Below are 12722 nucleotides of genomic sequence, written 5' to 3'. Positions count from 1 at the left end.
AGTTTTGAAAATTTTGCGAAGATTCGTCATCCGGCGCCAAAGTTATTGGGAAAACAAAGATAATAGAGAGAGAAAGAGAGAGAGATATGTATATATATATAGAGAGAGATCTGTATGTATATTGTATTATATTTGTGCCAGAAGGTGTCTCTTTCTATTATTATATATTGAGAGAGAGAGAGATTGAGAGAGAGAGAGATTGAGAGAGAGAGAGAGATTGAGAGAGAGAGAGAGATTGAGAGAGAGAGAGATTGAGAGAGAGAGAGATTGAGAGAGAGAGATTGAGAGAGAGAGAGATTGAGAGAGAGAGAGATTGAGAGAGAGAGAGATTGAGAGATTGAGAGAGAGAGAGAGATTGAGATTGAGAGAGAGAGAGATTGAGAGAGAGAGAGATTGAGAGAGAGAGATTGAGAGAGATTGAGATTGAGAGAGAGAGAGATTGAGAGAGATTGAGATTGAGAGAGAGAGAGATTGAGATTTGAGAGAGAGAGAGAGATTGAGATTTGAGAGAGAGAGAGAGATTGAGATTTGAGAGAGAGAGAGAGATTGAGATTTGAGAGAGAGAGAGAGAGAGAGAGAGTTTGAGATTTGAGAGAGAGAGAGAGTTAGTTTGAGATTTGAGAGAGAGAGAGAGTTAGTTTGAGATTTGAGAGAGAGAGAGAGTTAGTTTGAGATTTGAGAGAGAGAGAGAGTTAGTTTGAGATTTGAGAGAGAGAGAGAGAGAGTTAGTTTGAGATTTGAGAGAGAGAGAGAGAGAGTTAGTTTGAGATTTGAGAGAGAGAGATTAGCCAGGTTGCTTTATGGCAATACTCTCATTCTGTGTTGTTGAAGTGCCGGAAGAAATAGAAGCTGCCACTGCCTGGCTCAGAGGTTCTCATTTTCTTGAACTCTTAAGTATGACAGGCTGAGTCAACCAACCGCGAATAAAACTGTGACTTAAAAGTGTCATTTCACGGGCGGGCATTTCCCTGATGGTTTTGAGGCCGATTTTGAAAGTTGAGGCCCCCCGTCTCCCGAGCTTAATTGTAGTAACCATAGGGAGGCTTTAACAGATAGAGAGTAAAGGAGGGTGGAGGGAGATAGAAAGAGAGCGATCAGAGAGGTAAAGGAGAGAAAGAATCGATGGAAAGAGAGAGGTTGTGCAACGAGAAGTGGGACCGGGGTTGGTTTGATCATTTTTCGCCAGGGCTGCTTCGGTTCCCCAGTCCTGCACTTTACAGATGGTAGGTTGGAGGGAAGAGGGTGTGGGGGGTCCATTAGGGATGTTGCTTAGGGAGTATAAACAAGCGCAGCGCATTGGGTGGCATTAATATTTTGCTATTTTGTCATATTATTATTGTATGTGTAAACATTTTCCCCAATTGGAATCAGATTAACAACAGAATACAGCAATTAGCATCTGAGAGATTCACCGTTAACCTTTCCAAATGGTTTACCTCCGTATGGTACTGCATATGGTGCATTTTGAGTAGCTTTTTAGCCATCTGACCTGAAACAATTTTTCTTTTGTTCAAATCTGAAAATTATGCAACAGATTGTGGATTATGTGGGAAGTGTGGTAAATCCTTCGTAATGCTAAAAGGCAGTGCCTAAAGAAATCCCATTGCCATTGGACCTGATATAGTTCAAGAAATACACTATGTCCGTGTTAGAATCCGGGGTCTCTGGTTGGCGCAGGTATGCACTTGCGACAAGCAGGGACCCTTTCCTCTAAATCATGGCGTAGGATTACCTCTTTAAAAATAACCCCTGCTCACCCTCTAGGTAACGTGGCGCGAGCAGTCAGGCTAGATTTCCAGAGGGCATTAGGTTAAGCGTTCAAATTGTCCCACACAATAATCACCACCCCACCACACAAAGACACAAGGCTGTATTTGTATTAAAATAAAGTTCTTTATATAAAAGGTTTCTTTAGGCAGGTTGTCAAAAATACAGTCTTTAACTTAAATAAGGTTCCAGTTACTCTTGAAGGCTTTCAGGCAGTCCACAGTTCTTAAAATGGCAAAATTGTACTTACAATAGCTTCTTCAGGGTGTCTGTGCGCTTCGTAGCGCCTTGCGTACGCTTCGTACGAGGTTTTGGACGTCACTTGCCGTTTCTCACGCTTCTCGCGTGAACCGTATGGACCGTCCCTTCGTTGGTACGCGTCGTACACGTCCAGTACGCCTCTTGCCAAAGCTCACGCTTCCCGCGTGAGCGCCGTCAATGTATCTAATGCTGGACGAGCCGTACCTTCGTCGGGACGCCTCGAACAGCTGATTTCGAACCGTACAAAAGCTCACACTTCACGCGTTAGTCGCGTAGCGGGTCTACAGCGCTAGTACTGCCCGAACAAAGCAGCGGACGGGTCGTACTTAAACGCGCTCGCACACAGTACCTGATTTCTCGCACAAGGGTGATCGCAGCAGCTTCAGGGGTCCCTGCAGGAGCGTCCCGCGTCGCGTTGTCGTCCCTCTGAGGCAGTGGGCGGCGGTGCTTCGTGGGGTGCTCCAGGACGGTCTCGGCCACACGATCAAGGGCAGAAGCAGGAGGGGCAGCTTGGGGGCAATCTCTTCAGCGCGTCGCGCTGTCAGCTTCACGGAGGGGACACACAGTGCGTCACCGGTCTTCACAGGAGCTTCCACGGCCAGGGGGGTCGCAGAGGCTCAGCGCTTGGAACCGGATGAGTTCCTTTCTTCGCGGTGCGAGCTACGGCTCGGGGGGCAGTTGCTTGCGGTGCTTGGACCAGATGGACAGGTCTTTGCGGTGCTCGCAGTAGCCCCGGTGGCAGATGTCGCGGTGCTCAGAGAAGGGGCACAAGGTCCTCAGGGGTCAGCGTCACAGGATCGCTTCCAGCAGCTTTTCTTCTTCTGGGGGGAAGGTAGCGCCCACTGTTCCTGGGGCGCAGTTCACGGGGCAAGTTCACAAGCAAGCCCTTGGAGATTGTTTGAAAGCACAAGTTGATGCAAAGTCTTTTCCTCCAGTCTTTTCCTCTCCTTCCAGCAGACAGGCACCCACTGCAGGCCAGTCTCTCAGGCAGAGAGACAGTATTCCTCCTTCAGCTTCTCCAGGTCCTTCTCCTTCAGGCAGAGGTTTGTCTTGGCGCAAACAGGATCTGATTTCTTAGCAGCAGGGCTCCTTCTTTTATAGCACAATTCTTTTGTTCTTTGTCGCCAGGGGGCCTGGGCCTGACTCAGTCCAGTTTTGGAGCACTTTGGTGTGGTGACTCTGCTCTTTCCTTTCAGCAGCAGGGCAGAGACATCAGCCGCTCCACAGGGGGCGGAGCCGGCATTGTGGTGGCAGAGCACAGGTCTATTCAGAGTCAAAGGTGTACTCCTCCCACCCATCGTGGTGTAATTTCTCTACCCACCACCTGGCAGCCAGCCTGTCTCCTGGAATTCCCCAGCCCTGCTCCTTACTGTTACTAGGCAGAACGCACACACACAGCAGAGGCGGACTGAAATGGCCAGGTCAGTAAATACTAACTTTCTAAAAGTAGTATTTACAAACACAGGATATTAAATTAAACTTTACTAAAAGAAGTATTTTATTATTCTGAGTTCAGGCATACTAAACTTGACTTTCTACCAATGCTCTCTGAGTCCACTGGGATTACAGCGTGTAATAATTCCAGCAGCCCATTCTGGTCTATGGAGAGCAGGTAGCCTTCAATAGTGAAAAACGAAAATGGCTGTAATTCACTATTAGGACATGCCACACACATCAGGACATGTCCTACCTTATACCTACAATACACCCTGCCCTTGGGCCTACCAGAGGGGTGACTAATATGTAGTTAAGTGAAGGTTTGGGGACTGGCAAGTAGGTGCACTTGCGCAATCAGCGCGACAGTACCAAACCGCGCGCAGGTTCTGCAGTGGCAGACCCTAGACACATTTTACTAGGCCGCTTCTGTGGGTGGCACAACCAGTGCTGCAAGCCCACCAGCAGCATTTGAATTTACAAGCCCTGGCACTCCTGGTGCACTTTACTAGGGGCTGATAGTAAACCAAATAAGCCAATCATGGACACCAATCAATGTATACACTTTTCAAAAGGGAGCACTTGCACTGTGGCACTGATTAGCAGTGGCACAGTGCCCTGAGCAGCTAACACCAACAAAACACAATGAGGCACATCAGCAAAAAGTGGAAGGGAAACTCACGCCAAGGTGCCAGGTCTAACACGTGTCCCCTCCAGCTGAAATGTGGGGGGAACTACCCTACCCTAGGGAGTTCCTCTTCACTAAGGCGGAAAAACCTGGACAGACCGTCAGCATTGGCGTGATCTGTGCCAGGGCGATGCTCCACCGTAAAGTCCATACACTGTAGGGAGATGGACTACCTCAACAGTTTTGGGTTCTCACCCCTCATTCGCATCAACCATCTGAGGGGCCTGTGGTCGGTCTGAACCCGGAAGTGAGTCCCAAACAAGTAGGGCCTCAGCTTCTTCAGCGCCCAGACCACAGCAAATGCTTCTCGCTCTATCGCACTCCACATTTGTTCCCGTGGAAGTAACCTCCTACTTATGAAGGCTACAGGTTGGTTCCAGCCCTCCTCAGTCATCTGTGAGAGAACAGCCCCTACACCATGCTCTGATGCGTCTGCCTGCACTAGGAATTCTTTGGAGAAGTCAGGAGCCAAGAGCATGGGCGCCATGCACATGGCAGTTTTCAGGGTGTCAAAGGCCTTCTGACAGGTGTCAGTCCATATCACTTTTCTGGGCTGCTTCTTCGAAGTCAGCTCTGTCAAGGGGGCAACGATGCTGCCATACCCCTTGACAAACCTCCTGTAGTACCCTGTGAGTCCTAAAAAGGCCCTCACCTCCGTCTGGGTCTTTGGGGGCTCCCAAGCCAGGATGGTTTCGATCTTGGGTTGTAGGGGCGCACCCTGGCCGCTCCCTACTTGGTGTCCCAAGTACACCACGGAACCCTGCCCGATCTGACACTTGCTTGCCTTGATCGTGAGGCCTGCCTTGCGCAGCGCCATCAACACTTCCCAGAGATGTTGCAGGTGCTCTTTCCATGTGCCACTGAACACTGCGATGTCATCAAGGTAGGCGGCGCTGAACTCGGTCAGCCCAGCCAACACCTGGTTGACCAACCTCTGGAAGGTGGCAGGGGCATTTTTCATCCCAAATGGCATAACCCGGAACTGGTAGTGCCCATCTGGTGTGGAGAATGCGCACCTCTCTTTGGCCCCATCAGTCAAGGCGATCTGCCAGTACCCAGACGTTACATCAAACGTGCTGAGGTACCGTGCAGCCCCTAACCGATCGATGAGCTCATCAGCTCTGGGGATGGGGTGCGCGTCAGTCTTCGTGACTGAATTGAGTCCTCTGTAGTCCACACAGAACCAGAGTTCGGGTGTGGCACCCGACGCTGCAGCCTTTGGGACCAAGACCACTGGGCTGGCCCAAGGACTGCTGGAGGACTCAACCACCCCAAGAACAAGCATCTTTGAGACCTCCTCTTTGATGCAGGCTCTGACGCTGTCAGTTACCCTGTAAGCCTTGTGCTTCACAGGTAAGCTGTCTCCTGTATCCACATCATGGACGCACCAATCTGTGATACCAGGAACCAGGGAGAACAGGTCAGGAAACTGCCCCAGCAGCTGGCGGCAGTCATCCTGTTGCTCAGGGGTCAGGGTGGGTGAGAGGTTAACCCCATCCACTGACCCGTCTCGCTCTGAGGCTACCAAGAGGTCAGGAAGAGGCTCAGACTCATCCTCCGTCCCATAATCGGTGGCCAAGAGCATGCCCAGTTCGGACCTCTCCAAGTGGGGCTTCAGTCGATTGACATGGAGGACCCTCAGGGGGTTCCTAGGAGACTGCAAGTCCACCAAGTAGGTGACAGAACTCTTGCGCTCCACAATCTCAAAGGGTCCTGTCCACTTGTCCTGGAGTGCACAAGGCTCCACAGGGGCCAGGACCCATACCTTTTGACCAGGTTGAAGCTCAACCAGAGTGGCATTCTGGTCGTACCACCGCTTCATTTCCTCCTGGCTGGCTTCCAGGTTTGCCTCAGCAAGTTGCCTGAAACGCCTAGTCTGGTTCCTGAAGGCCAGCATGTAACTATATACATTCTGGGGAGGTTTCCTGGAAGATTGCTCCCAGCCTTCCTTGACCAGACTAAGAGGTCCTCGTACTGGGTGGCCATACAGAAGCTCAAAGGGACTGAACCCCAGAGACTTCTGTGGCACCTCACGGTACGCAAAGAGAAGGCATGGTAAGAGGACGTCCCACTTACGCCTCATGGGTCCCTCAAGGCCCATAATCATGCCCTTTAGGGTTCGGTTGAATCGCTCAACCAGCCCGTTTCCTTGGGGATGGTAAGGGGTGGTGAATTTGTACGTTACACCACACTCTTGCCAAAGGGATTTCATATATTTCGATATGAAATTGGTCCCCCTGTCGGACACCGCCACTAGAGGGAATCCAACTCGTGAGAAAATTCCCATCAGTGCCCGTCCCACCACGGGGGCCGTCACTGTCCTCAGATGGATGGCTTCAGGGTACCGGGTGGCATGGTCCACCAAGACCAGGATAAACCTATTGCCCATGGCTGTCTTGGGGTCCAGTGGCCCCACAATGTCAATCCCCACTCGCTGGAATGGGGTACTGACCACAGGGAAAGGTTGGAGTGGAGCTTTCAGCTTCCTTCCACTCTTACCACATGCCTGGCAAGTCTGGCATGTCCTGCAGTGAGTGTCAGAACTCCTGCGCATTTGAGGCCAATAAAAGTGGGTGACAAGCCTTTCGAAGGTCTTGTCCTGCCCCAAATGCCCTGCTAACGGAACTTCATGAGCCAGCCCCAGTAGGAAGGCTCTGAACTTCTGGGGTACCACCAGCCCACGGGCTGACCCAGGTTCAGCAACCTTAGGCTCTGAGTACAGGAGGTCGTTCTCCCAGTAGATTAAGTGAGTACCCGACTGATCACCATTGGCTTGGGCTCAGCCTGCTGCCGCATACCCACTAGAGAGGGGCACTCCTTCTGCTCCCTGCAGAATTCCTCCCTGGTGGGGCCTCCTTCCTGCTGCCAATGGGTCAGCTCAGGCAGGTCCCCCAGTTCGGCACTCTGTTCCCCGGTAGGCTCCAGGGCATCCCCCTCAAGGTCTGCTTCCTCCTGGGCCATGGGAACTTTAGGAGCCGGTTTCCCGTGCCTCCTGCGCCCTCTCCCTAAAGCCAGTTCCTGGGCCTCTCCCTCAGGCTCCAGGGTCCCTTCAACACCCCTACTGGCTGCCATCGACCGGGTGGTCACTCACGCCCAATCAGGTAAACCCACCATCCACAGGTGAGCTGTCTTCTCCACCTTTTCCCAAGGGGAGCTCTCCAAATCATTCCCTAGGAGACAGTCTACAGGCATGGCAGTTCTCACAGCGACTTGCAGAGTACCAGAGACCCCCCCCCCCCACTCAAAGGGAACTTGAGCCATTGGACAATGACTCTCTGTGTTGTCAGCATTGACAACCCGACAATAGGCATGGGGTACGACCTGCTCTTGAGATACCAGGTGCTGCCGCACTGCAGTCACGCTGGCTCCTGTGTCTCTAAGAGCCTCTACCTTCTTCCCATTGACGGTCACCACTTGCCCATATTTCTTAGTGTTAGAGGGCAAGTCGGCGTTTGGGACCATCTCACTGTGTCCTAGTGAGACTAAGGTCAGTTGGACGGGTTCCCACCCTCCTGGGACTTCTACCTCCTCCCCAAAGGCTACTGTAGCCACTTGCTTCGGTAGAGCACCAGTGGGTGCTGGTTTAACATACTGGCGACACTTGGGATCACTGGCAAAGTGACCTAGTTCACCACATTTATAACATTGAGGGGGCCCCTTGGGAACAGGTTTACCTGTCGGGCCCGTTTCAGCTTCGGGGGTGGGGGAGGCTGAGAACCCTTCTGCTGGTTCCCTTGGGGATTACTTTGGGGGCCTTTTTGGAACCCTTTATGTTTTCCCTTGTCCCCCCCACTCTTCTGCTGGGGACCCTGCCCACCCTTGGCGGAGTCTCCCACTTGACCCTTGTGGACCCTGGTGCTGACCCAACGGTCCGCCTCTTCAGCAAGCTTCCTAGGGTTAGTCAGCTTGCTATCTATCAGGTGTTGGCTTAGCTCAGGAAAACAATTAAGCGACAAGTTCTCCCATGCAATTAAATCAAAGAGACCTTGGTAATCATCAACTTTGCTACCCTTCACCCAGCCATCCAGTGTTCTGCAGAAAAAGGTCACATACTCCACATACGTACACCCCGCAATCTTGGTACACCCCCTGAACCTCTGTCTATATAATTCAGGAGTTAGCCCATATCTGGTCATTAAAGCTTCCTTCATGTGGGGGTAAGAATTATACATGTCAGAGGGCAAATCTAAAAGTGTGTCCCGCCCCTCACTGAGGAACCGTCCCCACAACCCCGCTCCCCAATCTCTCTCAGGGACCCGGTGGGAAGACATGGCTACCTCATAGGCCTTGAACCATTGCCCTATGCCATCATTCTTAAAGTATTCCTTGACTACATCTTTTGGCATGTACACCCTTGACTCTACCTGCACCGGCGTTGCGCTGCCACCAGAGGGAGGGTTCTCCAAACTTTTCTCTTTTATCGCCAGCTCCCTCATTCTCGCGTCGTGCTCCATCTGAATCTTTCTTTCTTCAAGAGCCATTTTCTTGCTCTCTAGCTCCAATTGGCCATTTAATTTCAACTTTGCCAAAAAATCTCATGATCTCTTGCGGCCTGTCTGTCTGCCAGCTCCTCTGGCGACAGGCCTCTGCTAGAACTATGGATGCTCTCCGCTGGTTCCACTACGTCAACCTCAGGTACAACATTCTCAGTTGCACCCCTTGATTCCACCCAGGCTCTCAGTGCCGTGTAGAAGTGTGCTTTGAGCTTGCATCCTCTATGTGGAACCTTGAATCCCTTGCAAAAATGCTTGAGTTCTCTTGAGTAGTCGTCCAGTTTTGACTCATCCCATTCCAATCCGGCTATCTCAGAGGTTTCAGAGACGGACTTCTCAATGCTGTTTGGGCCAGGCATGACTCCAAACACCAGGGATCTTCTTTCTTGGCAAGCGAAGTTAAAATTTTAAAAGTTCTGTGGCTCAAGCTACTGGACTGTCCTCACTGTGCAATGGTTAGTAATCACTGCGCAGACACCAAGAACGCAAATCCATAAATCCTCACCGCTGCCACCAATGTTAGAATCCGGGGTCTCTGGTTGGCGCAGGTATGCACTTGCGACAAGCAGGGACCCTTTCCTCTAAGTCAGGGCGTAGGATTACCTCTTTAAAAATAACCCCTGCTCACCCTCTAGGTAACGTGGCGCGAGCAGTCAGGCTAGATTTCCAGAGGGCATTAGGTTAAGCGTTCAAGTTGTCCCACACAATAATCACCACCCCACCACACAAAGACACAAGGCTGTATTTGTATTAAAATAAAGTTCTTTATATAAAAGGTTTCTTTAGGCAGGTTATCAAAAATACAGTCTTTAACTTAAATAAGGTTCCAGTTACTCTTGAAGGCTTTCAGGCAGTCCACAGTTCTTAAAATGGCAAAATTGTACTTACAATAGCTTCTTTAGGGTGTCTGTGCGCTTCGTAGCGCCTTGCGTACGCTTCGTACGAGGTTTTGGACGTCACTTGCCGTTTCTCACGCTTCTCGCGTGAGCACGCGTACTCGGGACATGAACCGTATGGACCGTACCTTCGTTGGTACGTGTCGTACACGTCCGGTACGCCTCTTGCCAAAGCTCACGCTTCCCGCGTGAGCGCCGTCAATGTATCTAATGCTGGACGAGCCGTACCTTCGTCGGGACGCCTCGAACAGCTGATTTCGAACCGTACAAAAGCTCACACTTCACGCGTTAGTCGCGTAGCGGGTCTACAGCGCTAGTACGGCCCGAACAAAGCAGCTGACGGGTCGTACTTCAGCGCGCTCGCACACAGTACCTGATTTCTCGCACAAGGGTGATCGCAGCAGCTTCAGGGGTCCCTGCAGGAGCGTCCCACGCCGCGTTGTCGTCCCTCTGAGGCAGTGGGCAGCGGTGCTTCGTGGGGTGCTCCAGGACAGTCTCGGCCACACGATCAAGGGCAGAAGCAGGAGGGGCAGCTTGGGGGCAATCTCTTCAGCGCGTCGCGCTGTCAGCTTCACGGAGGGGACACACAGTGCGTCACCGGTCTTCACAGGAGCTTCCACGGCCAGGGGTGTCGCAGAGGCTCAGCGCTTGGAGCCGGATGAGTTCCTTTCTTCGCAGTGCGAGCTTCGGCTCGGGGGGCAGTTGCTTGCGGTGCTTGGACCAGATGGACAGGTCTTTGCGGTGCTCGCAGTAGCCCCGGTGGCAGATGTCGCGGTGCTCAGAGAAGGGGCACAAGGTCCTCAGGGGTCAGCGTCACAGGATCGCTTCCAGCAGCTTTTCCTCTTCTGGGGGGAAGGTAGCGCCCACTGTTCCTGGGGCGCAGTTCAGGGGGCAAGTTCACAAGCAAGCCCTTGGAGATTGTTTGAAAGCACAAGTTAATGCAAAGTCTTTTCCTCTAGTCTTTTCCTCTTCTTCCAGCAGACAGGCACCCACTGCAGGCCAGTCTCTCAGGCAGAGAGACAGTATTCCTCCTTCAGCTTCTCCAGGTCCTTCTCCTTCAGGCAGAGGTTCGTCTTGGCGCAAACAGGATCTGATTTCTTAGGAGCAGGGCTCCTTCTTTTATAGCACAATTCTTTTGTTCTTTGTTGCCAGGGGGCCTGGGCCTGGCTCAGTCCAGTTTTGGAGCACTTTGTTGTGGTGACTCTGCTCTTTCCTTTCAGCAGCAGGGCAGAGACATCAGCCGCTCCACAGGGGGCGGAGCCGGCATTGTGGTGGCAGAGCACAGGTCTATTCAGAGTCAAAGGTGTACTCCTCCCACCCATCCTGGTGTCATCTCTCTACCCACCACCTGGCAGCCAGCCTGTCTCCTGGAATTCCCCAGCCCTGCTCCTTACTGTTACTAGGCAGAACACACACACACAGCGGAGGCGGACTGAAATGGCCAGGTCAGTAAAGACTAACTTTCTAAAAGTAGTATTTACAAACACAGGATATTAAAATAAACTTTACTAAAAGAAGTATTTTATTATTCTGAGTTCAGGCATACTAAAATTGACTTTCTACCATGCTCTCTGAGTCCACTGGGATTACAGCGTGTAGTAATTCCAGCAGCCCATTCTGGCCTATGGAGAGCAGGTAGCCTTCAATAGTGAAAAACGAAAATGGCTGTAATTCACTATTAGGACATGCCACACACATCAGGGCATGTCCTACCTTATACCTACAATGCACCCTGCCCTTGGGCCTACCAGAGGGGTGACTAATATGTAGTTAAGTGAAGGTTTGGGGACTGGCAAGTAGGTGCACTTGCGCAATCAGCGCGACAGTACCAGACCGCGTGCAAGTTCTGCAGTGGCAGACCCTAGACTTATTTTACTAGGCCGCTTCTGTGGGTGGCACAACCAGTGCTGCAAGCCCACCAGCAGCATTTGTATTTACAAGCCCTGGCACTCCTGGTGCACTTTACTAGGGGCTGATAGTAAACCAAATAAGCCAATCATGGACACCAATCAATGTATACACTTTTCAAAAGGGAGCACTTGCACTGTGGCACTGATTAGCAGTGGCACAGTGCCCTGAGCAGCTAACACCAACAAAACACAATGAGGCACATCAGCAAAAAGTGGAAGGGAAACTCACGCCCAGATGCCAGGTCGAACAGTCCGCTAACGGCAACCACTGTCTCATTTGAATAGAGTCAGTTGTAGCAGATTATCAGCCACTCACACAGTAATTTATGTGCAACACTGTGGTCAACGAATCAGCCTGCCTCTTCCATTCTCCAAATACTTTGTCCGTTGCTGAATCTTTAGCTGTTTTTGGAACCCGCCCGGTGGTAGTTCATTTATGTGACTTGTGCTTTTTACAGAATCATTTAATATTTTTAGGTAGCTTGCAAATCTAGATTGGGTTTCATATTCCATTTTTAGTTCCTATGCAATATTCCTATTAACAGTCGGTTCCTAACCCAAAACTCTTATGCCGATTACAGAAACCATAATTAACACCTTCTTATCTGCCGGACTCCTTTCCCTGTACTGCTTTTAAATGCATTTAACATATAGATTGCTGAAGACGTTGAAATGTTAGTTCTGTTAAAGTTTTGATAATTGAGCCCTAAATCCAGAGTTTAAGTGGTTTACTTCAAAAGTTTCATAGAGAAAATGCAAATACATAAATTAGAGACGGTATCGTAGGACTTCAGAGTCAACAGCCAACCCTTTGAAACCAAGTGCAGGACTGAAAGTACTGTGCTCTTTATATATGTGTATGTTACACTCACAGGTGGGTTCTACTTCCATATTAATGTCACATTTCTGGAGCTGTTGATGTCCACCACTCTAATATCTTCTCAACTCTTCGTCCTTTAACAGGTTTTTTGAGTAATTTGTGTTCCCCTTCATTAAGTATACATCAATCAATCAATCAATCAATCAATCAATCAAGTCATTTGTAAAGCGCACTACACACCTGTGGGCGGGTTTCAAGGCGCTGGGGGGGGGTAGTGGAGGAAGTTACTGGTCGAAGAGCCAGGTCTTGAGTTGTCTCCTGAAGGTCAGCAGGTCTTCGGTTTGGCGTTGGTGGATGGGGAGGGTATTCCAGGTCTTGGCGGCGTGATGGGAGAAGGATCTGCTTCCGGAAGTAGTTCTCCAAATGCGTGGGACCGTGGCCAGGGCGTGGTCA

The 12722-nt window shown here is 50.8% G+C and overlaps 1 protein-coding gene across 1 annotated transcript in view; it reads left to right on the top strand.

Moving 5' to 3' along the window:
- Positions 1 to 9647: 9647 nt before the first annotated feature.
- The window catches only part of LOC146870820 (1-phosphatidylinositol 4,5-bisphosphate phosphodiesterase delta-3-like), a 28300-nt gene continuing 25225 nt past the window's right edge, over positions 9648 to 12722 (top strand). The window contains exon 1 of the mRNA XM_085644645.1: positions 9648 to 9675. Within this exon, the coding sequence (XP_085500771.1) occupies positions 9648 to 9675 (28 nt within the window). The remainder of the gene's footprint in view (positions 9676 to 12722) is intronic.

This window comes from Triturus cristatus, chromosome 1_1 (assembly GCF_964204655.1).
Source record: "Triturus cristatus chromosome 1_1, aTriCri1.1, whole genome shotgun sequence".
NCBI classification, from domain to species: domain Eukaryota; kingdom Metazoa; phylum Chordata; class Amphibia; order Caudata; family Salamandridae; genus Triturus; species Triturus cristatus.
Note: the sequence above shows the minus strand (reverse complement) of the source record. Positions and strands in the feature narration are given on the sequence as shown.